This window comes from Phacochoerus africanus, chromosome 11 (assembly GCF_016906955.1).
Source record: "Phacochoerus africanus isolate WHEZ1 chromosome 11, ROS_Pafr_v1, whole genome shotgun sequence".
Classification (NCBI taxonomy): Eukaryota; Metazoa; Chordata; class Mammalia; order Artiodactyla; family Suidae; genus Phacochoerus; species Phacochoerus africanus.
In genome coordinates this window covers 55814864-55840676 of record NC_062554.1, presented here as the reverse complement: position 1 = coordinate 55840676, position 25813 = coordinate 55814864, and the positions used below count along the sequence as shown (strand labels likewise).

General features: G+C 45.0%; 1 protein-coding gene across 1 annotated transcript in view; it reads right to left on the bottom strand.

The window, feature by feature from the left end:
- Positions 1 to 24885, bottom strand: part of BARX2 (BARX homeobox 2) — a 79033-nt gene extending 54148 nt beyond the window's left edge. The window contains exon 1 of the mRNA XM_047752527.1: positions 24376 to 24885. Within this exon, the coding sequence (XP_047608483.1) occupies positions 24376 to 24562 (187 nt within the window). The 5' untranslated portion in view covers positions 24563 to 24885. The remainder of the gene's footprint in view (positions 1 to 24375) is intronic.
- Positions 24886 to 25813: the final 928 nt, after the last annotated feature.

The window sequence follows — 25813 nt, the reverse complement described above, 5'->3', positions numbered from 1 at the left end:
GAACCATAGTTGAAACAATAAGTGCTGTTAGATTTTCCCTGCTTTTTTTTGGGGGGGGGGGGCACACCCACGTCGTATGGAAGTTCCCAGGTTAGGAATCGAATTGGAGCTGTGGCCACCGGCCTATACCACAGCCATAGCAACACAGGATCCAGGCCACATCTGAGACCTACACCACAGCTCATGGCAACACCAGACCCTTAACCCACTGAGAGAGGCCAGGGATCAAACTCACATCCTCGTGGATCCCAGTCAGGTTCGTTAATTGCTGAGCCATGAAGGGAACTCCCAGATTTTCTCTGTTTTAACCAGAAAGTTTAGAGTGGATCATGCCGTCATTTCGGGATTAGATTTAATGCACTAAGGTTCCTTTTTTTTTTTCCCCCTTTTCTGTGGCATATGGAGGTTCCCGGGCTAGGAGTCGAACTGGAGCTGCAGATGCCCACCTACACCACAGCCACAGCAACACAGGATCCAAGCCGCATGTGTGATCCACACCACAGCTCACGGAAACACCAGATCCTTAACCTACTGAGTGAAGCCAGGGATCGAACCTCATCCTCATGGATACTAGTCAGGTTCGTTACCGCTGAAACGCAACAGGAACTCCTAATTCACCAAAAAAAAAAAAAATCCAAAAGAAAAAAATCACAGCCACTTGTCTAATTTTGAGTGCACACACAAAAAGAGGCAAGTGATTTTTTATTTTTATCATTTTTATTTCCAAGTGGGTTCTCACTCTCAAATGATGCTTTAAACATTTTTAGGGCATTTTTCGATATCCACTAGCTCAAGTCAGATTTTTTTTCATGAAAAGATGTTTAACGCCAGTGTTGTGTGGTAGATGACAGCTTCTTTCAATGTCTTACCACATTTCCTCTGTGAAAGTTTTAAAAGGTTCTGCAGTTATTCTGATCATCAACTTTACAATTCATGAAGGTGGCAAGTCTGGATGTCTCTATCTCTATCATATGGAACTTTAAGGAAGAAAGGAACGGGTGGTGTGTGATTACAGAAGGTAAAAATCTACAAGCTGAGCTGGAACCCTGCTGGTAACCCCAACAGCTTTTCTTCCAGGCTGAAGGTTCAGGAGCTCTGGTCTTCGGAGGCGCGGTCATTGTCTACGACTGCAAGTTCACATCCTGCATCCTGTAGTACTCAGTGTCCTCATCAAATTCCAGCATATTCTATTACTCCAATTCCTTTTTCATGTTTAAGCCGTTGTGAGGAGTTGCTATGAACCATTTAACAGCTGCCGTTTAACTCCGGTCCCCCAGCAAAGAGGTTACACTTGAGTCTCATAGATTAACTTGAAATGAACCCTTAGCCCTCATGTTGAAATATAATTAGGATGAACTGAGAGAATTAAAAAAGAAAAAAAATACCAGACACTTTTCTTTTTTTTCTTGCTTTTTAGGGCTGCACCCATAGCATCTGGACCTTCCCAGGCTAGGGGTCAAATCGGAGCTGTAGCCACTGGCCTACAGCACAGCCACAGCCATGCAGGATCCGAGCCACGTCTGTGACCTATACCACAGCTCATGGCAATGCCAGATCCTTAACCCACTGAGCAAGGCCAGGGATCGAGCCAGCAACCTCATGGTTACTAGTCGGGTTCGTTTCTATTATGCCACAGGGGAACTCCAGCAGATGCTTTAACAAAGATAAAGAAAGCCTTCAATGTAAGGATCCTCATGCTGCAGCTGACCATTCCAGCTAACACAGTCTATGACCTAAGCATGGCAGGCTGCATATTATAAATTCTTAATCCCCCCCCCCAAAAAAAAGTGGGTGTGGGAAAAAAGTGCAGCAACATCTGAAAACTGCAGGTGTAGGATCAGGTGGTCCCCAGACAAGGAGGAAGTTCAGCTCCATGGAATAAGGAAGGAAGGTTGAACAAGAAACCTACTGCTGACTGTGAGAAAAAGACTGGAAAGCAACACTGGGCACAGACAATTCTCAACAGATCAGTAACCTGCAGAACCACATGTCTTTTAGCATCTATGATACACCACAAATATGATAGATGCTGGTGGCTCAAAGAACTTCTTTGAAAAAGGCACAATCCTTGCCTGATGGAAGTAGAAAGTCCCAAGGGAGGGACAGTTGGACAGAAAGTTTCTATGTGTTGTGGTGCTTGAGCAGGTCCTGCTGGAGCACCGAGAGGCGGCAGCTGGGGTATGATGGGGTGGGCAGGCTGTCAATCCAGTAACCACGCTCTATCACTCTGGCTTCTTGGAGGTATGCTCCTGATTCTAATATAGAAACATAATTCTTTCTTTTCTTTTTCGTTTTTTTTTTTTTTTTTTGTCTTTTTCCAGGGCCACACCCACGGCACATGGAGGTTCCCAGGGGTCTAATGAGAGCTGTAGCCGCCAGCCTACACCAGAGCCACAGCCACGCCAGATCCAAGCGGCATCTGCGACCTACACCACAGCTCACGGCAACACCGGATCCTTAACCCACTGAGCGAGGCCAGGAATTGAACCTGCAACCTCGTGGTTCCTAGTCGGATTCGTTAACCACTGAGCCATGACAGGAACTCCAGATTCTTCTTTCTTGAATGTATTTCAGAGGCGAAATCCTCTGTCTATATAAGATTTGGGAGATTCAGCCCATTCAGTCTCTCCAGTAAACCCCGGAGAAGTGGTGTTGTTAGACCTACTTCACAACCGAAAAGGGGAGGCCCAGGAAAGCACCAGTGGTTTGTCCAAAGTCACTGAGAGAGGCACAGAGCTGGAAAGAATCTCTGCAGTGGGGCTCTGCGTCCTGTTTTGTTTCCTATCAGGTTGTTTTTTTTAAACCGATTTTAAGCTTTCGGGGATTCTCCTGAAAGAAGAAGAAAGTTAAAACACCCCTGGCTGGCAAAGGCAGCGCTCACCAGCTCCTGAGGATTAGAGGCACACATTTCTTCCACGATGAACCATGGCTATTTCAGGATGGGGCAGAGGGAGAGGGCTGGATGGGACGCTGGAGGGTGTGACAGGAGGGCCAGGGGAGATTCCAGGAACTCGAAAAGCCTCACACCCAACCCCAAACGTGGGGCACTCACTGCCCGGCCTGATCCAAGTGACCTCATTAAGATCGCGCCTGCAAAGCCGCTGCTTCCTTAAGAGGGAATGTCTGGGGACAGTTTGGGGACAAGCTGCTGAAGCCAGGCCTGGCTATTATTTGTTGACACGACAGCAGGATCCTTCGAGTTCCGTGGCTGCCTTCAAACACCTGAGGTGTAAGACAATGGGGACATTGTCGATGCCAAAAACCAGGCTATGGGAACCAAGTTAAAACCTCTCCCGGGTCAGCACAGGCGACAGGATGCAGAAAAGCAATTTGAAAAATCAAACCTCCAACTGTCATGATAGATTGTACTAATGGTTTTCTTTTTTAAAGGATACTAAGTAATTGAAGATACAGTGAAGCAAAAGCAAATATATTATGAAAAGAAGCTTGTGGCTTCTAATTTAGGAATGACACTAAAGAGTCGCATAGCTGTTTTAGAGAAGTTGTACTGCAAAGGCTGGCGGGCCTCACTGTGATTGTAGCGAAGTAATTTAATTACTGTGAGCTTTGGTTTTCTTTGCAGTCAAAGAAAAGCAGAGTGGACTCTGGATCTTTCTCTGCTTTAAACCTCTGTGCCTTTGCACAACTCTATAAATGATTTAAATTATTTCAAAAGCTTTTAAGACCAATCTTTTCTAGTTGAAAAATGTTCAAAATTTCTTTTCTAGTCTACAGATAAACAGGAGTAGGCAAAGCCCATGTTACCTACATAAGGCAATACTGTTTGTTGCTCTGGATGACAAAAGCTTATTTAATGTTTAATTTAGAGAAGAAAGTCCTTCACACACTAGTGAAAATTAGTATTTTCCACATTTTTTAAATCAAATTATTTACAAAGCCTTTATTGTAAAACTGGACAGGGTTCTTTTCCAGTGATATTTACAATAAATGCTTCGATTCATTTAGAAGATATAGTACACAAATCGTTGTCTATTCTGGAAAAAAATTAACCAAAAAAGTAATTAAAAATAAACCCATTTAGGAGTTCCCATCATGGCTCAGTGGTTAACAAACCCAACTAGTATCCATGAGAACACAGGTTCGATCCCTGGCCTCGCTCAGTGGGTTAAGGATTTGGTGTTGCCATGAGCTGTGGGTGAAGGCTGCAGACATGGCTCAGATTCCGCATTGCTGTGGCTGTGGTGTGGGCCAGTGGCTGCAACTCCGATTTGACCCCTCGCCTGGGAACCTCCATAGGCTGCAGGTGCGGCCCTAAAAGCCAAAGAGCCAAAAAAAAATTTAAAACTAAAAATAAAAAATAAATAAACCTATTTAGTATGTTGTATGTGTGCCAAAATGAAAACTCCATTATAATTTTAATTATGCTCTAAGACTATGTTTTTAATGGAAGAATTAATTAAATGAATCCTCCTGACCATTGTCTTTTTTTAAAAAAAAAGAATTTAGGAGTTCCCACTGTGGCACAGTGGGTTAAGGATCTGACTATGGCCGCTCAGGTTGCTTTGGGAGCATGGGTTCAATCCCTGGCCCAGTGTAGTGGATTAAGAATCCAGAGTTGCCACAGCTGTGGTGCCGGTCACAGCTGCAGCTCGGATTCCATCCCTGGCCCAGGAACTTCCACACACCACAGGTTTGGCAAAAATATATAAATAAATAAAATTTTAAAAGAATTTAATAAATAATGTTCGAGCAGCAATAGCTACACTAACAACTGGAAACAACCCCAAAGGCCATCAATGGAGCAGGTAAATCTACTGTGGAATATGTTACACACTGGATAATAAAGGCCAGGGACAGTTTCGGGGAGGGGCATAGGCAGCCTTACATGATACGTCCTTTTTCTTAAATTGAATGATGGGTCACAGGTGTTCGTTATTCTTTTTTTAAAATTAAGTACAGGTGATTTACAAGGCTGTGTTAATCTCTGCTGTGCAGCAAAGTGATTCAGATATAGATATAAGGATTATACATAGGTGTGTGTGTGTATATATATATATATATTTTTTTTGTCTTTTTGCCTTTTCTAGGGCCGCTCCCGTGGCATATGGAGGTTCCCAGGCTAGGGGTGAATCAGAGCTGTAGCTGCCGGTCACAGCCACAGCCACAGCCATACCAGATTCAAGCCACATCTGTGACTTATACCACAGCTCACAGCAATGCTGGACTCTTAACCTACTGAGCAAGGCCAGGGATTGAACCCACAACCTCATGGTTCCTAGTCGGATTCGTTAACCACTGCGCCACGATGGGAACTCCAATAGTTCCCTGTGTTCTACAATAGGACCTTGTCGTTTATCCATCCTACATATTCTAGTTTGTATCCACTAACCCCAAACTCCCATTCCATCCCTCTCCCTACCTCTGTATTGTTATTCTTTATACCCTCTGTATTGTTATTTTTATATCCTATATATAGATGATATTTTTATCTACCCACAGTTTAGGTTTTTTTTAAATATTAATAATCAGGTGAAATTTACTTAAACCATATCCAGCCTGGAACAGTGAAAGAAAGTGAACTGCATCCATCATTAACTCCCTGGGCAAATTTGGGCACCAAACCTTCCCTAGGGTTCTAGATGTTTAAGAACTTTACTGCTCCTTGGGGAAAAAAACACTCTAAGGGTATTTTTCTTTTTCTTTTTTTCTTTCTTCTTTTTTGGCCGCCCTTTGGCATATGGAGTTCCTGGGCCAGGGATCAGATCCCAGCTGCAGTCATGACCTACACGGCTTTAGGCAACACCAGAACTTTAACCCACTGGGCCGAGCCAAGGATTGAACCTGCATCCCAGCACTCCCAAGACACCACTGATCCCATTGGGCCACAGCAGGAACTCCACTAAGGGTGTTTTTATAGTCTTGAAATAAAGAGCTAAGTAAGGAAAGTCAAAGAGCCATAATAAAAGAAAAAAATGTTTAAATATTATGGAGGAGTTCCCATTGTGGCACAGTGGGTTAGGAGTCTGGCTGCCACCACTCAGGTTGCTGTGGAGGCACGGGTTTGAGCCCCAGCCTGGGAACTTCCATATGTTGAGGGTGTGGTCATAAAAAGAAAAAGTAAAAATATTGCTGAAGATCAACTCTGCATCCGGCATCGTGAGTTTTTTTTAATTTTTTTTTTTCAGGCATCTAAGCGCCAAATGCATCAACACAATTTTCCTATGGGTGAAAAGGTTTGGATTTCTCCTCTGCTTTTCTTCCCATGTTTTTTGAGTAGAGTTTTTTCCTTTCATTACTAGCATCATAGAAATCAGAGATTATCCTTTGACGTAGTCCATCTCTATGCAATCCAAAATGTTATATCCTCGCCTCTCCACATTACCCCACCCAAGAAGAGGTCTGTCTCTCTGCTTCTTTCCATCTACTTCCTCATCTATTAAATGAATAATAGTATCTCCTAAGATTGTGGTAAGGATTAAATACGTTAATTCACATAAGGCATTCAGAGTGATGCTTGGTGCATAGGAAGTATCATATACAAGTAAGTTTGGTGTTATATTTATTTGTTTTCATATTTATTATTATTATTGTCTCTTTATGATTTCAACTCGGATGTGGAGTAAGAAAGTCAGATGCAGCGTGCACCACATACAAACCCCTTCGAGGCAGAATTTCACCTGCAACATCAGTCACTTCTTCCTTTGAAGTCACTGTGCCTTCCACTTGTCCTCATCCCTCTCCACCCCGTGGCCAGGGCTAACTCTAAAGGATTTCCAGCCTAGTGGCTGGAGGAGCCCAACAATGACTAGGAAGTTAGCCATGGCCAGGTCAATTTCAATCTCCAGGTTAATTTCAATCTCTCATTGGCCAAGCACTTCATTCATTACTTGAAGGCTGCCTGGGGAAACTGAAGCCTCAGGGGAACCAGTGCTTAAACAGAGGTGAGGGTGGGACAGAAGCTCTGAGGGAATCATGCTTCATGCTTCATGCTTCCTGAAAGGCCTGGCAGCCCCTGACCCTGGAGAGCTGACAATTCCAACAGGCACCTACAGACGTGCACTTCCACAGCAGAAAGTACAAAAGCAATTAAGTGCTTTATCCAGCTATGCAAACCCTTCCGGGTGGGGCTGTGCTAATGTGATTGCACAATGCGCATGATTATTACTATTATTTCAAGGGAGGGCAGGCAACACATTACAAAGAAGCATGTAAAAGTCACCCAAACCCCAGACTGAAAAAGGCCTGTCGTTTTGATGCTCCCAGCCCATAAGCTGACATCCTCAGATTTCCTCTGGGAAAACCCAGGATAGTAAGAACTGTAAAGTCCCCACCACCCAAATGCAGTGGAAACCCAACCACTTTAAATATTTTTGACCCCCTCCCTGTGCAGGAAAGTCTGGAAACATTTCCATAGAGCCAAGAGGCTGATCTCAGTTTAAGCGAGTCCTTGCAAAATTCTCCACTAACCTCCCACTTTCAGGCCTCACAGGATGACAACAGAACTCCAGTCTGTGGGGAATCGAAGGAGGTATTTCTGTGGCCTCGGAGGACACCCTACATTGTGGATCAGTAAGGACCTCATTTCACAGTCCAGGAATCCCTGCTTCCAGCCATCTCCTTCAAGGATCTGCAAACTATTCCCACAAAGGGGCAGCAAGTAAGTATTTCAGGCTCTGTGGGCCACACACTCTGTCTGCAGAAATGATGTCACGTGTACAGAAAGGGGAGAGGCTGCCTCTAGTAAAACTTTATGGACACCAATATCTGGGCTTCATATAATTTTCACATGTCATGGAATATTGCTATGATTTCTTTTCTTCCACACACAGATGTAAAAACCATCCTTAGCTGGTGGAAACAGGCAGACAGGCAGGTGTCAGATTTGGTCTCTCTGGGATCTAGTGATCTAGAAAAACACACAACCCTAAGACCCCATGGCTTCCCTCATGTGGAGTCTGTGCATCTTTATCTACTCAGGGCATTACATAAATACTCCTTTTTTGGGGGGGGGCTCTTTCTGTCTTTTTAGGGCCGCACCCATGGGATATGGAGGTTCCCAGGCTAGGGGTCTAATTGGCGCTGTAGCTGTCAGCCTCTGCCAGAGTCACAGGAACGCCAGATCTGAGCCGCGTCTATGACCTATACCACAGCTCACAGCAACATTGGATCCTTGACCCAGTAAGCGAGTCCAAGGATCGAACCTGCAACCTCATGGTTCCTAGTCAGATTCATTTCCGCAGCGCCATGACGGGAACTCCTATACTGATACTCTTTACTCAACCACTCTGCCCCACCTCACTGGGGAAGGGGGTTTGTTTTATCAGTGGCAGAAACTGAGGCACGGAGCTGGCCCAGAATGAGCCGACGGGGGCTCTGGGGGAGGCTTTCTGAGCGCACCTCCACCTTGAACCCTGCCCCACGCTGCCTGCTCACCTGAAGTGCATGCACCTCCTGCTGGGCACCGTGTGAACACTATTACTGCATCCTAGTAGAATAATAGTGATCCGTGCTGGGGATGGTGAAATTCCTGACTGCATCATTAATACAATGAAAATGAGCAGCCTGTGTGGCTGGGCGGGCCACTGTCAATCACAAGGAACACCTCTGCCTAGAATTCTGCACGTACTCACGGGGCCATTTCCACAACGAAGTGTTCCGTGCTCTTTGTCAAATGGGGCTTCCTACTGTGGACCACAAACGCTAAACAAGCACAGAAGCATGGATGCTTCAGGAGAATTATTTATTTCCTCCTCACTTCTCTCCTTCCACCCTGACATTTCTTCCACCCTTACCCATTCCTGCCTCCTCTCCTCCCACCAGAATAAAAACACTTCGCTTCTCTGACTTCACAGGCTGAACAGAATATTTTCAACAAGCTGCCAAAAATCCCCATCTCCAGCCGAGTCCTATTCCCACGGTGGTTCTGAGTGGGGACAGAGTCAGTGTTCTCTCCAAGGAGGACACAGCCACCCTTCTAGCCCACCTGCTCCCAGCCAGCCCCCACCTGTCCCTAAATCTGGATGACATCACTAGAGATTGCTCGTAGGCATCATCACCGTGAACATCTGGACGAAGGGACGAAGGAACACCATGGAAGGGGAGGATGCCTCATCAAAAGGAGTTTTCTCAGCCTATGGAGGGGATTCACCGATTAAAGTATTTCATCAGCAGCTCCTTGGCTTCCAAAGACAGTAGTGACTAGTTCCAATTCCAATTCCAATTCCAGGAAAAATCCATGCAGAGCCCTGTGCATGCGGCCCCTTCCACACAACAGTCATCATTACCCTGCATGACTGTAATGCAATCGTAAACTAGACCCACCAGTTACTTAAAGGGGCTTCATCTGGAACTCGCTCTGAATCACAGACCTAACAATATACAAGGACAATGATGAAGCCCCAACCTGCTGCCTTTTTCCCCACCACCAATTAGAAGAGAAGGACTCAAAGGGATTCTTTTTCTCTCTCAGTCTTCTGAGATTAGAGAATAAACACGCTCATATTTTCTTCCCTAAGGAAAAGACTATGCTTAATTCTACACTCCCAAGGAAAAGAAAGGCAACCTGCTCAGAAATTCTGCCACTTTTCCAAAACGGTTCTTGAGGTGCAGAGCTGCATGATGAAACATCTGGGGAAATGGAGCCTGAGCACCTTTAGTAAAAATGAAAGTCACAAAGCACATTTTGTGATGCCATAGTCCTTGACCTGTCTGGGCCACTCGTGTGTGAATTTACAAAATTCTGAATTCACACCTATAAAACCGAAAGCTAAGGGGGGGAATGGAACATAACCTACACATAAAGACTTGAATTTAAGCAGCTCGCAGACCACCCAGGTTGCAAGAGGCCTTAACAGGCAGCCAGTGCAATGACATAACCCACAAGAATGCCCTAGAGTGAAGTGGTTTTTTAAGGATATTTCATTTTTCTTGAGCGTCATTCACCAAGAAGAGTAGTCTTTCTCTAAAGGGCTGGGCTTCAGCCAACCATGATGAGGTTATTATTGTAAGATAATTATTTATAATGGAAGCTATCAATTACTGGCACTTATATACCAGGAACTATGCTAAAAGCTTGATTATCATTATCTTATTTAACCTACATGACTAACCCTATTAGGTAGTTATTACTACCTTCCTTTTATAGATGAGGAAATGGAGTGTCAGAAAGGCCAAGTGACTTGCCTAAGGTCACACAGATAACAAAGCACAAACAAGTCCAAAACCATCTGACTCAAGGATCACTTCACCTAAATGGCGTCATATATTTGAGTCATGGAGTGCAAACTGCCTTCATCTCATCTTCAAGCTGTCACTTACAATGACTTCCAAACTTGACTTTTCATTATAATCCCTGTTAAAAAAGAGATTCCCAGAACTCACCCCAGCTTGACAAGATATAATGGTGAAAAAAGTTTAATCTCTTATTCTTTTGTTTTAAAAGAATTTGAGATTCTTTTGTTTCTTTCAATGCCAAACAAAGGGCCAGACTTTTTGTTTTCCACTGAACTTACAAATAAGTATTTAGTGAAAAATATTCCAAGTCTTAATTCTCAAGCAGTTGGCTGGCCTAGAGGGGTTACATACTTTCTCTCTGCTCACAAGAATGAGTGAATGAATGAATGAATGAATGAAGACTAAGATTTCCCCTGGCTCCCACGGGAAAGCTCTGTCCAGAGACCCACAGCTTATGGAAGCACGGTGACCAAAGGATGCTTGGGATGTCACACAGATACGGACACTGACGTCCAGGGGCAATGAGTTCAGGGCTGCCCAGCCGGACAGCAGCAGGTGCAGAATCTCCCAACTACTCCCTCCAGAGATAGCACTGCTGCTTAGAATTCATGTGGAATCGTTCAGAAGCCCAAATAATCACAGGAAATGACAGACTGCCACACATCAAATGCTTATAAATGTGTGTGAAGGAGTTAATGGGTTCGGAATAAATACCCGAGGAGCCGGCACACTCGCTGACCTTTTTTAACGTAGAGCGCGGTGGAGCCTCCGTGAAAAGAGAGAGACCTGCCTTCCAACGGACAGGCTTTCATATGATGATATAGAAAATGGAACTTGACATTGAATGAGACAGACGTGAGTTCCAATCTCAACTCTGCCACTTCCTCATGTGCCCACGTTGTCGTTGTCTTAACCTCCCAGGGTTGCACTTTCCTCACCCAAAGGCAGTGATAACCACTATTTCTTACAGGGTTTCCATTTAGTGTAAATGCCCGGCACCCAATGCCTGGCACCCAGGTACAGTTTGTAATCGTGGTGATTTTTATTTTCCAGTTCCCTAAAAGTGAGACACATTCTCTTTATGCAGCTAATTTTTTGAACTGCCAAAGCTCAGTGTCTCAGGTTAAAAAAAATACAAAACAGTCCTCCAATAGGACATTCCTTTATGTTGCTCTCCAAACCGAGGATTGAAAGCATGCTTTCAAGACACACAGCTGGAGTTCCTGCCGTGGCTAGGAACCATAAGGTTGCGGGTTTGATCCATGGCCTCGATCAGTGGGTTAAGGATCCAGCGTTGCTGTGGCTATGGCATAGGCTGGCAGCTACAGCTCCCATGACACCTCTAGCCTGGGAACCTCCATATGCCACAGGTGCGGCCCTAGAAAAGCCAAAAAAAAAAAAAAGACACACATCTGTCTGACATGCTAAGAGCAATAATGAGTTGCCAAAATATCCAGCAATAACAAAATTAACAACATCCACCCCCAAAAAACCTCCTCTGGAGTGATTTACCAATTATTTCAATGAAATGTTCAGTCATGAAAAAGAAAGGACTTGCATTGGAACCTTATTAAAAGAGATCTCTCACCTTCAGTGGAACTTGTTACAAGTTACCCTAAATATCTCCGCTCCCACTTGTCCATTCCAAGGTTATTATTCCAAAGAGAGCATCCAAGGTGGCACGGTCACACTTGTGGCCAGTGAGGAGACTGTCAGGATAGAGGAGTGAGGCCTCCATTTGACCTTAGACAGCCACTCGCAGCCCTTCGGAAAGACTCTCTTGATAACGTTTGCTCCACACACGGCCTCGAGCCTGGCAGGTCTGTTTTATGAAGACTAAGATTTCACTGGAAAGACCCAGGAGGGGGACTGAGGAAGGCACACGGGAAGTTCCAGTCTGTTCCGTTCACCTCAGCCATCCTGTGCATCCACCCAAGTAAGATAAGATGCAGAAGGCCTCACTCCTGCAGCCCTGAAAGTCTGTCCCCAGCAGCAAACCGGATTGATCCACTGGCTCTTTGATCATGTCCAATTTGGCCACCATCCTGTGAATAAGGTTTTTAATTCCTGCTGACCACGGCTGCACAGCCGAGCATCGAAGACAGCACAGCGACCCTGGCTATAGACGGCTAGGGTGGGACGTGGGCCCTGAGTGCCTTGATCTATTTGCTTCTCTGTTTATAAATGGATTTAGACAGAAGGAGAAATGCTTTGGCAACCTCTGGACTATACAAACCGTTTCATTCCCACTAAGGAGTACTTTTTCCCTCTGAAGGGACATAGAAAGATAGAGCTCCCAATGGGCCAGGTTTTTGTCAAGGTATCTTAATGCAACATTTCTACATGGAACGGTTTCACAGAGAAAAGAAGAACGCTGTGGCTGTTGAGATAGGCTGAACAAAGCACCTGCCACCACGGCTGTCACTGCAGAGTAATGTAGCCCAGTTTAACCTCTCCAAAGCACAGGACGACCATTTATCACCCCTAACAGACAGCTCTCTTTGTGATTACCACGGTAACGAGTCTCATCCCTTCCTAACAGTCCCCGATACCACACACCAAAGTTTTCAAATCAAATCTTGGAAAGCAGAGGGGTTTGCTGGGGGGCAGAGGGTAGGGTGTGGGATGAATGGGGAGTTTGGGGTTAGTAGATGCAAACTATTACATTTAGAAAGGATAAGCAATGGGGTCCTACTGGACAGCACAGGGAACTATGTGCAATCTCTTGGAATAGAACATGATGGAAGATAGTACGAAAAAAAAAGAATGTAAATATATATATGTGTGTGTGTATATACACACACACACACACATATATATATATACACACACATATATATATACTGGGTAACTTTGATGTACAGCAGAAATTGAAGGAATACTATAAATCTACTATAATTTAAAAAAATCAGGAGTTCCCGTCATGGCACAGTGGTTAACGAATCCGACTAAGAACGAGGAGGTTGCGGGTTCGATCCCTGGCCTTGCTCAGTGGGTTAAGGATCTGGCATTGCCGTGAGCTGTGGTGTAGGTTGTAGACACGGCTCAGATCCTGCATTGCTGTGGCTCTGGTATAGGCCGGTGGCTACAGCTCCGATTGGACCCCTAGCCTGGGAACCTCCATATGCCGTGAGAGCGGCCCAAGAAATGGCAAAAAGACGAAAAAAAAAAAAAATCAAATCGAGGTTACGGCATATAAAGGGAACTCAGCCAGCCAGCTTCTATGCCAATAGCAACACGATTCTTCCCTGCCAGGAAGCCACATTTTAACATTTCTGGATTCTCTGGTAATCACAGATGTCCCTAGAAAATTTTTAAGTTAAAGTGTCAATAGCAATGATCACTGGTCAAAAGCCAAGGGAGGTACATCATATGAACAGATATGTATAAAAGCAAGATGCCATCAAAGGCAACTCACTGTGATTTGAAACACCGCTAAAGGAAAAAAGCTAACAACTCTTGCTTGCCTGATCATTGATGTATATTTGGAGACAACAACACAAACGTACTCCACCAGCAATTCCCTCCAGCCCTAGTGCCCAGCTCAGGGCCCATTCATTCATATGCCAAGGCATTACCTAGGGAACAGCAGTTATCCTGGTGATAAATGGCATCCCAACCCAGCCACGGGAGGTGAGATCCAAAAGCCAATTCAGAAGCCGCAGCAGTTGTTTTAGGGTGAGTTGTGCACATGGGTCTGATGATAAAGTTCTTCTTTGCCCACAGTGAGGCTGAGTGCAAGAAGCTTATATTTAAAAGCTTCTATTTCAGGATAGAAAACTATTAAGAAAGACGTCCAAGTCCCACAGAAGCAAGAGTTTCACGGATACGTGGGGTCTCCGGTACTGTCATTTTTCCACGTTTATATTATAGAAAATTTCAAACATACGGAAAGTACAAATAGTAATGTCTTGAGCTTCCATGTACCTATTGCCACATTTTGTCCAATCTCAATGCTTGGCTGTACTTACATCAGGCCTTTTCTTTTCTATAATAAATAAATAATTATGCAGGAAAGTAAAAATCTGTGTGTAGCTCTCCCAACTCCACATCCTCACCTCCCTCAACAGTACATAGTATTAGTCTGCATGTTTTCAAGCATTACATAAACATTATCAGGTGGAAAATATCCATCTACGACGTATTTTTTCCCTGCAGCCTTGTATTTCTAAATCTTATCTGTATTCATACCAGATCTGGGTCATTTGTCTTCATTGCTGCACTGAACATCACTGCCTGAATATAACACAGACGATTTTATCCTTTTTCCTCTGAAAGGCAGTGAGACTATTTGAGAGTTTTCTCTACGGTAAGCAACGTAGAAACAAGCATTCCTCTGCCAGGGTCCTGTCCCACACATGCAGTGATTTCTCAGGGCATAAGCAGAGGTGGGGGCTGCTGAGTTGAGGGCATGTGCATAGCCACAGCTTCGAAGTGTTACCACACTGCCTTGAAAGGCACTGCACCAAATAACTTCCCCACCATCCAGGAAGGAGAATGCAGGTTGCCCTGCATCCGTGTCATTGTGCAATACTCACTCTTTCATGTTTGCCTCTCTGATGGGTATGGAAAGACACCTCATTTTCATGTGCACGTTCCTGGTTACCAGGAACATCCTTTCCTGTTCACTGGACATCTGCATCTTCATTTCTCTGAATTGCCAATTTTCCTACTTGCCTTTCTTCTTATTGCTTTGGAAGAGATCTTTACATATTCTGTGACTTTGAGAAAGTTACTGAGTATCTGGGCTCCCCGTCAGGAAAGTGGAGGCAATGTCTCTTAGGAATGACTTGAAGCTGATCAGAAAGCACTCAGTCCTGTTACATGCTGAGCACACATAAAAAGTCACCATTTCCATTACTGCTATGAACATGAATAACGAGGTTCAGGGGGTAGGGTATGCATTTCCAGCATTCCTCCCCAGACTGCAGCTCCCTTTGGAATAAATGCTGCAGGACACAGGACCAGGCGTCTCAGCAATTTTCCTGGCTCCGATTCTCCCACAATTCAAAGCATAATATCAGGACTCTGTGATTTACAAGTTACCATCAGGAAAGTGTGCAACGTTGATTCTTCCAGAGAGCACTTATACTAAACATCACAGTTGGACATCCTCCCATTTACAAGGGGCTGTGATCTTGTCTGTGACCAACAATGGCTAAGTACCTGTGTGAGGAGAACTCTGGGAAGAGGGAAGTGGGCGGTGGAAGCTGGCAGGTAAATCAGTACTAGGGAGCAGTCAGGTATTCCTGGGGTGGTAAATACAGCCATGACCTCATGCAATGCCACCAGACCCAAGATGACTCCATGTCCCACGTCATAAGCGATCCTCTCATAAGAAAAGTGAAAGGACAATCATCATATCACTTATCTCCTACAGAAATGTTTTTGTTTTGGCTTTCTGGCCACGCCCACAGCAAATGGAAGTTCCCAGGCCAGGGATCGAACCCACACCACAGCAGCAACCCAAGCCACTGCAGTGACAACGCCAGATCCTTAACCTGCTGCATCACAAGAGAACTCCCAGAAGTGTTTTGGGTTTTTTTTTTTTTGTCTTTTTGTCTTTTGCCTTTTTAGGGCCACACCCGCAGCATATGGAAGTTCTCAGGCTAGGGGTCGAATCAGAGCTGTAGGTGTCAGCCTATGCTACAGCCACAGCAACTCGGGATGTGAGCCGCATCTGCGACCTACACTACAGCTCATGCCAACACCGGATCCTTAACCCACTGAGCAAGGCCAGGGATCGAACCCGCGTCCTCATGGATCCTAGTCCAGTTGTTAACCACTGAGCCATGATGGGAACTCCCCAGAAGCGTTTTTTTTTTTTTAATAATGACCAAAAGTACACTGACATCACCTCGATGGCAGGTGTACTGTGCATACGTGTTTCTGGAGTTCCCTGGCAGCCTGGTGGTTAAGGACCTGGTGTTGTCACTGCTATGGCTCAGGTCTGATCTCTGGCCTGAGAACTTCCTCGTCCCATGGACACTGCCAAAAAGAAAGGAAAGAAAGAAGGAAATACTTTGCTACCCCCAATATACAGAAGCACATGTTCTAAGGATAAGGTGGTGAGCTAGGGAGATGCAATAAAAAGGAATCACATAAGCTTCTCTGCTTGAACTCTTTAACATACTTAGTTTCGTGCTGAGATCCTCCCAGGTTGGCTTCTACTCAGCTGCATCTTGGCCTCTCCTTGGAGAAAGGTCATGTTCGTCTTTATGAACCTTGCCAGTGGAGTCAGGAAGCATGTACAGCTGACCTCCAGGCCGATCAAGTACTCCTGACATCAGCTTCAACTGGTGACTGGCAGGGTCCCTTTTCACATGTACTTGCACCTCATCTCACATTCAGAATTATCTCCCTCCATATTCAGTTTCAACCAGGACTAAAGAAACCAGAGACTTCCCCAGTGACCCTCCTCCGCTCTTGTGCAGAGCAATTGTAGTACATAGGAGTCAACTCCAGCCCAAATATAATTAGACCATCTTCTGATATCTATCTAGGTGCACTCCCTTCTTCTTAAATGTATGCCAAGTTTCCACTTCCAAGAAGTTAAATTGCCATATAAAAATGCTGTGGTGATGATAAGTAATTAGACACTGTAATGGAAAATTAACTGTTTTTATATATAATTTTAACAAGACATTTCTTTTTCTAACTGTTATGAAGCTGCAACAACAACAAAAAATAATAATAAATGAAATCCTGAGGGTTTGCAGAGGTTTTCTGGGGGTGGGGGGAACCCATAAACCTATCTTCCTGGAATCAGCATATGTCTTATTCTGTTAATACCACCAAGTTGGTACAACGTCCTGGTCCGAGCCCTATTATTAGTAAATTCTAACCCTACCCTCTGTACTGTGGAAGGAGAAACCACAATAACAACCTCACAGCAGCTGAAACAGAGGCAGGCAGGCATGCGAGGCGGACTGAGGGCCTTCTCCATACGTGGGAAGCCATTACCCGAATGTTCTAGTCCTTGTCTCTCTCTTTCCTCTTTGTCCTGCTGCTCCCAAGAGACTTGAAGCCGAGTGGTTGGGTCAGTCCACTGAACACCCATGAGCTCCGGCAAGGTCTGGGTTAGAAGGTGGATAATCCAGCTGAGTGGAGTCCCTCTCTACCGCCACACTAAAAACACCACCTCTGGAGTTCCCGTCATGGCTCAGTGGTTAACGAATCCGACTAGGAACCATGAGGTTGCAGGTTTGATCCCTGGCCTTGCTCAGTGGGTTGAGGATCCGGCGTTGCCGTGAGCTGTGGTGTGGGTCACAGGCACGGCTCAGATCCCGCGTTGCTGTGGCTCTGGCATAGGCCAATGGCTACAGCTCCGATTGGACCCCTAGCCTGGGAACCTCCATATGCCTCGGGAGCAGCCCTAGAAAGGGCAAAAAGACAAAAAAAAAAAAAAAAAACCACATAAAAACAAACAAACACCACCTCCTTGAGACCAGAATGGAAAACAGCATTCCCCAAGAGAGAATGCAAAAGGAGGCTCCGATCTCTACATCTCACCAAAGCCCTGCAGTCCTCTAAACATATTTCAGCGAAGAGTCCACCAAGGGGTTCAGCCATAGGACTGGAAATGACTTCACTCAGGGCCAGGAGGAGTGACGAGATGGCCCAGCAGGCTCACCAACAGCCCCCAAAATTCCTAGGTTCCATACAGAGGAGGGAGCCTCAGGTCTGAGCCCTACCTAACTGCCAGCTCCACTCCTCTTCCTCCTGACCTCAGAACAAAGGGCAAATAGCCCCTAAAATGCTTCTGGGTTAACCCTGATCTGGTCCTCTACTGGGAATGCGAAATGCCTGGCAATGTCAGGCTCCAGGCTCTTTCCTTAAAAAGGGCCTTAGCAGGTGCCCAAGGCAAATCAACTTTGGGCATTTACTCTCCATGCAGAGACAGAAGAGTTTCAGAAGCCACCTACATGTTGCCCCGACAGCCACTCCAAAGGACCCTGCACTACATACAAGGTGGAATCAAGTGGCTTCAAAAGTTTCAAAGAAATCTACTCTTTTTCTTTTTCCCTTATTCCTTCCCTTTTTTCATTCTCACCTCTCTTTACAATCTAAACGCTTTACTGTCCTTACTGCTTTTCATGTAGACTCCTAGGATGTATAAACCTAACAATTTTCTTTTTTTTTTTTTTTTTTTGGTCTTTTGATCTTTTAGGGCCACACCTGCAGTATATGGAGGCTCCAGGCTAGGGGTCTAATCAGAGCTGTAGCCTACGGCCTGCGCCACAGCCACAGCAACGCCAGATCCAAGCTGCATCCATGACCTACACCACAGCTCACGGCAATACCGGATCCTTAACTCACTGAGCAAGGCCCGGGATCAAACCTGCAACTTCATGGTTCCTAGTCGGATTCGTTCCTATTGCGCCACGATGGGAACTCCTCTTTTTTATTTGTTTAATGATTTTTATTCTTTCCATTATAGTTGGCTCACAGAGTTCTGTCAGTTTCCTACTGTACAGCAAAGTGACCCAGTCACACATACATTCTTTTTCTCACATTATCCTCCACCATACTCCAGCACAAGTGACTAGATATAGTGCCCAGTGCTATACAGCAGGATCTCATTGCTTATCCATTCCAAAGGCAATAGTTTGCATCTATTAACCCCAGATTCCCAGTCCATCCCACCCCCTCCCTCCCCCCCTTGGCAACCACAAATCTTTCCACTTAGATTCCTGAGGTATGTCAAAACTAGCAACTTTATACTGGCCACAGTGGGATCACAAATTCTGTTTTCAACCCAGAGGCACAACCAACCCTGTAGGAAACCGGTTCCACAAAAGATTTACTCTATAGATGATTTCAACTGAGCTGTATTTAAGGAGGTGCATATGACAATTTTGGTGCTGATAATACCCTTTAGGTGGAGTTCAAAGAGAAAATTCCAGATGGTAAGCAAAAGGATTAAATTGTCATAATGTTCCCCATGCCGATTCCAAAATGCCCACGCGGCCTCTACAGAACCACAAAGAAGAGCTTGGCAGTGGTCCTACAGGTGCTTCAGAGAAAGGTTTAAAATACTCCAACTATTAGTCGAGATTTAGAATAAACTTCAAAATAATGGCAGTGCCATCATCAAGCAAGGATAAATATTTGTTGGATTAAATTATTGATTTAAATGACACTGAAGATTACAGACCTTTGGAAAGGCATTTTCATTTGCCAAATTTGGAGTCAATTTCCCATTTGCTATTAGAAAAATCTAATTAGCTATTTAGCTATTAGAAACTGCTAAAGAACTATTTAGCTATTAGAAATTTAGCTATTAGAAACTGCTAAAGAACTATTTAGCTATTAGAAATTTAGCTATTAGAAACTGCTAAAGAACTATGTCACCAGTTAAAACTGATTCCTAAGGAATCCCTTGGCATCTCTGTTTCACAAAAGTGTTATAAAACCTAAGGAGTAAGGAGACAACAGCTGGGGAGACAAAAAGAGCTCAGCTCCAAATATATTCTGACTCTGGATGAGTTCTTTATCCCGTGCATGCCTCAATTTATATACCCTTAGAATGGGGATGGGAGAAGCAGTTATGAGTAATTGCTAATAAAAGCCTATTTGCCTCTGGCAGAAATACAAATGCTTGTTGATAAAGATCACTTTCCCAAACCCCAGTTTACGTTTCTCCATTAACATTCCATGCCCAGCTCTCAGGTTCCCAAGATCCTAAGGGTTTTGGTCTCTGGCTAAAAAAACCAAGCTAAATTTTGGAGAATCACTGGAGCCAATCCATGAAGCAGCAACCGGTTCCCTAACTCCCAGAGAAGTCATCACACACATCCACACCTCATTTCATTTTTCCACCAGGATGACACCCAATCTTTGTGATAAAAATGAACCCAAAGACACCACCCCAAAGAACCTGTTTCTCTTGGACCCACCAAAGAATGAAATGTTCTCAAAGCCACCTCCTAAGATAAACACCCTTCCCCACATGCCCTTTTTAATTGGCTGATTGACGGTCCCCGGGGTGTGACAGCACAGATTTATCCCGGGTGTGTAACTGAGCTGGAAAAGGCTTCCTGATTTCTGAGGACCCTAATAAGGACAGCGGGGCACAGAGTAGGCTGAAGCTACTGTGAGCATGGCCCCAGCACTTGGCAAAAAAAAAAATTCTATCGGGGAAGGTGGATCTGTGATCCCTCTGTGATCCCTTCCAGCTCTAAAATTCCAAAGTCACCTCCATAAGACTGGCCATCAGAAGTCACAGAGAGAATCAACAAACCCCTTCTCCTTCCAAGAGAGGAGAGGCATTAGTCTATAGGTTTTAGTGAAATAACTAAAAGTCATGTGGTCACAGGTTGTAAAATGTACAAATACCCATATTCACCTCCTCGCATGTGTGTGTGACGTCTAGGGCAATTTCAAGTTATACACATCAATGCTTATATTAAGTCATAAGTGGTTATGCACAGTACGTTGGTTTCTCAGTATCTCATATGAAAACTCTTAGGGTAAACTGCTACAACTTCAACCTATTTGTCAAGCAAGTTGCTCACTTTTTCCAAGTGCCCTTCAAATTTAGAAACTCTGCCTGTTTCTAAAGATCAAACTGAAAGAGAGATCCTTCAAAAGTAACCGTGCCCAAACTATTTTATAGAGAGAATAGATGAACCACAAGTGCCGACTGTATAGCACAGGGAACTATATGTCCTATCCTATGATAAACCATCATGAAAAAGAATATAGAGGAACAACCTAATCATTCTGCTGTATAGTGAAATTAACACACTGTAAATCAACCATACTTCAAAAAAATTAAAAAATGAACAAACAAAAAAAGAAAATAGAAAAAAAAAAGTAAGCATGCCCATATCTCTGGAACCTATTCAGTCCTGAGAAGCCACTTCAAGTGACTTTTCCACCAAGAAACCTTAATCACAACCAGAAAAACAAAACACCCAAGAGTTAAATATTATTTATGATATCATAAACTGTACCTTGTGTTGGTGGGATAGTGTAAGCATAAGCTGCACCTCATTTTTGGCCTGAAATCCCTGTCAATGTTCTCATGATTATAAGAGATTGTCACCGATTTCTAAAAGGCAATACAGTTCCATTCTGAATGAGGATTACTGTTATCGGGTTTTAAACTAAAACCAGTATGTTATAAACTAAATTAACTGTAAACATGTTTCACATCTCTTCAATGGGCTGATTAACACACTTCTTTTCAAACAGAGGTTCTCCTGGGGCTTGGTTTTTTTATTTTACTTTAAATTTAATGACAAATGCTCCTTCAGTTTGGCTTTAAGAAAAGGCACTCTTTTCTCAATATCTAGTAGGTCATGTAAGAGATCTATGGAGAAACAGATCAACGTAGATATCACTTCCTAAAACTCAAACGACTGTATTTGAATAAGAACGGGCCTGTTCAAATAAACAATAATTTTTTTTTGAAGATGAGTATTCCATCAAGGTCAGAGGATCTAATAATAAATTACTGTCAGGTGATTATCTGCCTGATGAAAAATGTTTCCATTTCTCAGTTTACTTGAATACATGCTTTTGTGCCTAGGAGATCAGTATCATTAATTGACATTTGGACAGCTAAATCTAAACAACTTGGATTGCTTAATTACTTAGAAGCTTTTTTAATGCTGTAGGTTTTTTCCACCATGATTTTACCTACTTATTGTGCAGAGGGCAGGAGGGGGGGGTCACTTTTTACCTTGGTTTTCATTATTTTATCTGACAAAGTTCACTTCTGCTAGCTATTTAAATCTTAAAACAGCAAACAAAAGGATGAGAAAGTTCAATAACTTTAATTCCAACCTATGCCTTCCATGAGATTTGAATATTTTATGCATTGGTTCCACCAAAAGTGCTAAATATTTATCTCTATCCAAAAAAATACAGAGACATATATAGTTTCATTATGGATGCCAGCAACTTATTGCTGTTTTTTTAATTAATGAAAAAGATTAAGTTCATCCAATCTAAGATTTTTGATCCTGAACATAACTGTTAAAAACAACAAAAGTGCTTTGAAAGCATGGTATTTGCCAAACCTTTGAGAAGTCACTAATGGGATTCCCATGATCTAATTCATGTAAGGCTTTAACTGTAATCGTAAACCCACTGCAAGCTTATGATCTGAAAGTGTGGACTCTTGTAGCCAGTTTTTATGGGTTTAATTCCACGGGCAAATCCCAGTTTTTATATCTTAAATCTCAGCCAGAACAAAATCACAACACATTTTCAAAAGAAACACCTAAAGAAGCCAAGCACGGGAATGATGGGGCCAGAATGCCGGTGCCAGCAGCCACCTTCTCCCACAAACCATCAAAGAACTTCAAAAGCACAAGACTGAGCAAAACTCATAGGGTGTGAAATATGCACAGTTCACTGTTAACACTCACAAAAGTACATGTGAATCATTTTATTTTCCTCTGATTTAGGTCCCACACAAGGTTCACTAAAACAGAACTTGTTCAGCTTCAACGATGACTAGGTCATTGTTGTGGGAGGCTATTTATTACTCTTTTTCAGGCATGATTTCCTTTCTGATCCAATTCTATGATTGCTAAAAGCCAGGAAAGGCGGCCTTCCAGTCAATGCATGGCACAAAGTCACTAAATAGTTTGTGGGCAGTAGGCTATGCCTGAGTGTTTAGGAGAAGCTGTTCAGCTTTGTCCCAGGAACCTCCAGATATGCAGTGTCTCCACAGGGTGCCTGGAGACTTCTGATTAATACAGGTCTTCTCTTTTTCCTTGAAGGGCTTTGACTTCTTGCGACAAATGATTATGCTCCAAACAAGATTCAGCCCACCTCCCCTCACCAAGATCTATATTACACATCCCAGGGTTAACACATGACAGACACACCAAAGTAAAAACATCAACTGAAACCTTGTTTCTACAATTTCTTATTCTTTAATTCTTTTGCCTATTTCTTGGCTTTTAAAATCCAGTAGGACAAGCCTTGTTATGGGCCAGCAGGCCTAATTCCACCTTACAGACAAAATTTATTTCACAAAGGAGTAACTGAATATAATATTCATTTTATTACCAAACACCTGTAGGCACAACTTGGTTGTAAACGAACTTTATGTATTTACACACATATTTACTGATTGTACTAGAGGGACTACCAATGAAACTAACAGAAAATGTAGTTTTTCCAAGCATTGTGTACTAGCAGCTCTTGGCCTGAACCTTCCAAAAATGTCTTTCCGAAACGCTGCTAGCTCTTCATTTACTTTTTGAATGTAAGCACAATTTAATTTCTTTCATGCAGCCCATGCAACAAACCTAAGCTCAAAGGGCCTTTTGGTTTGGAAATACTATTTTTTTACCTTTTTTTACAGTCAATAACTTTTTGGATAAAAACTGCTTCAATTTTTTTTTTTTTTTTTTCTGGAGGAGCAATTTGAATCATACCCATGTTTGGTATCCTTAAATACTAAAATCCTTACAATGGCACGGCACTGTGAAATGTGAAGCTCCTCAACGCCGTCAAAGTTCTGGATTTATTTTCTACATAAACCTACGACTTTTCAATATATTTATGAAGTGTTCTTTATCTTTCCTATTAGGTCTCGGATCTTGTGGAGAAAGGAAGCCAGATTTGATGAAGGTTTTTATTATAAGCTTTTTTTTTTTTTTTTTTTAAAGTCTCTTAGAACTAACGGGGTTGACCTCCTCAGCCTGCCCCACAACAAGACAAATTCCAGAACTACCTCCCTAGAGGGAGATCCTTTTAAGTTCAGTGAATTCAGGATTTGGCGGGGAACCTCGGGTACTGATTTACTTGTAAAATTTCCGAGTGCAGAAAGAAGAGGTTGGATGAGTTAAATAGAGGTGAGAAGTAACACCACTTCCTGAAACCGTGATTTAGGGCGCTGAACCTGGTTAAGGGTTTGAACTTTCAGAATGAAAACCACAGCGGCGCTGGCTAAGGGGAAGGTGCAGGCGCTGCAGCGCGGCCGGCTCTCGCGGGATTGCATTTCCAATCTGACCATCGACCACCTTGCCAGGCCCTTCCCAGGTTGCAGGCGTTGCTGCAATGCCCACCTGCGGTCGAATCCAGTCCCCTTGCAGCGGTACAGAATCCCCAGGCCCCTTCCTCTCGCCCTCGCGTGGAAGGACGGAGGCGGTAACGAGCCCGACACCCGCGCGAAAGCTGCCGCACCCCACCGCGCTCCCCGGTACGCCGTCTTACCAGTACAGGAATGCAGAGGCTTGGGTCGCACGACCAGCGACGGGCACACGGAGTAGAGGGAAAGTTTCTCAAAGTAATCGCAGGTCTCTTTGGAGAGGATCTCGTCAATCATGAAAGTCTTGTAGCGCCTCCTGGCTGCTTTGAGCTGGCCGGGCGAGCTCAGCCTCAGCTCCGCGTGGCAATGCATGGTGAGCTCCGGCGAGCGCCCGCCGGCCGGGGCCGCGGGGCTGGCGCGCCGGCGGGGACCTCGGCCCGCTCCTCGGCTGCCGGGAGGCGGCGGGGCTTGGGAGGCACGCGGAGGGGAGCGGGCACAGGGCGCGCGGGCTGCGCGTCTACACCCACCCGATCAGCATCTTCGCGGAGCCTTTTGGGGACAGCGCAGCTGTCAATCAGCGCGCGCTTCCTGCGGGGCTGGGTGCGGAGTCGCCCGGAGGGCCGGCCGCTGAGGGGCGTCGGCGCCCACCCCGCCCAGCCTGCCTGTGCAACCCGGCGCGGACCTGTACGCCTCGTGCCCTCCGCTCTCTCTTGCCTCCTCCCGCCTCTCAGTGTCTCGCGCTCCTCTGCCTGCCTATTTTAAGACACTCGCCTTGGCTCGCCTCCCCGCCCCCCTCCTGGGACGAGCTCCAGGTGTGTGTGCCGTGTGCGCGCCCGTGTGTGTGCGCGCGGTGCGGGGAGCGCGCGCTGCCCCCGCCGGCCGGCCAGGCCTTTGCCGGCAGATGCCCGGCTAGAGCTCCGCGCGCCTCCCTCGCACCCCGCATGTCCCGCTCGCGGCCCCGCTTCCATCGCCCGCACTGGGCAGGCGGGCAGGTCCAGGCCTTTTAGTAGAAACAAGTCAAGTCCTCGCCGAAGCTCCCGAGACTGCGGGCCCCAGAGCTGGCGCCTCTCAGGACCCGGGTGCCTCCCACTCCGCGTTGACCCCTGCAAGCCATTTCCCCAGGACCGCGGCCTCCCCTCGCGTCCCCTACGCTCGCAGCCCGCGCGCTCCGGCATCCGGCGTGTGCGCCGAGGTCGAGAACTTGACGGCTCCGTGGAGATTCCAACCGTCAATGACCCTTGCCCTGTCCGTTATCTCAGTAGTAAACTGTTTAAAAAAAAAAAAAGGTAATCAACAAAAGCACGTGTTCCTTTTTATTCTTAAGCTCTGTTTACAAACTTTTCTTCGTCGCGGAAAAGACCCGCGCAGCGCGACTGCCGGGTGCTGCTGGCCCTCGGGCACTTAGCCCGGTCTCGGCTTCTGGCGCGAGACACTAGGGCACAGCGGCTTTCGTCCCCTAGGTCCCTGGCGATGCGTAGGGTTCGGGAAGCCGCGAAGTCGGGCGATCTTTGGGTGGTTTCCCTTCTGTCTCCTGAGCGCCTAACCTCCGAGTCTGTTCCAATCAGTAACTGAACGAACTTTTGTTTTCAGTTGGAATTGTTGGGCCAGGGGTTCTCACCCAGC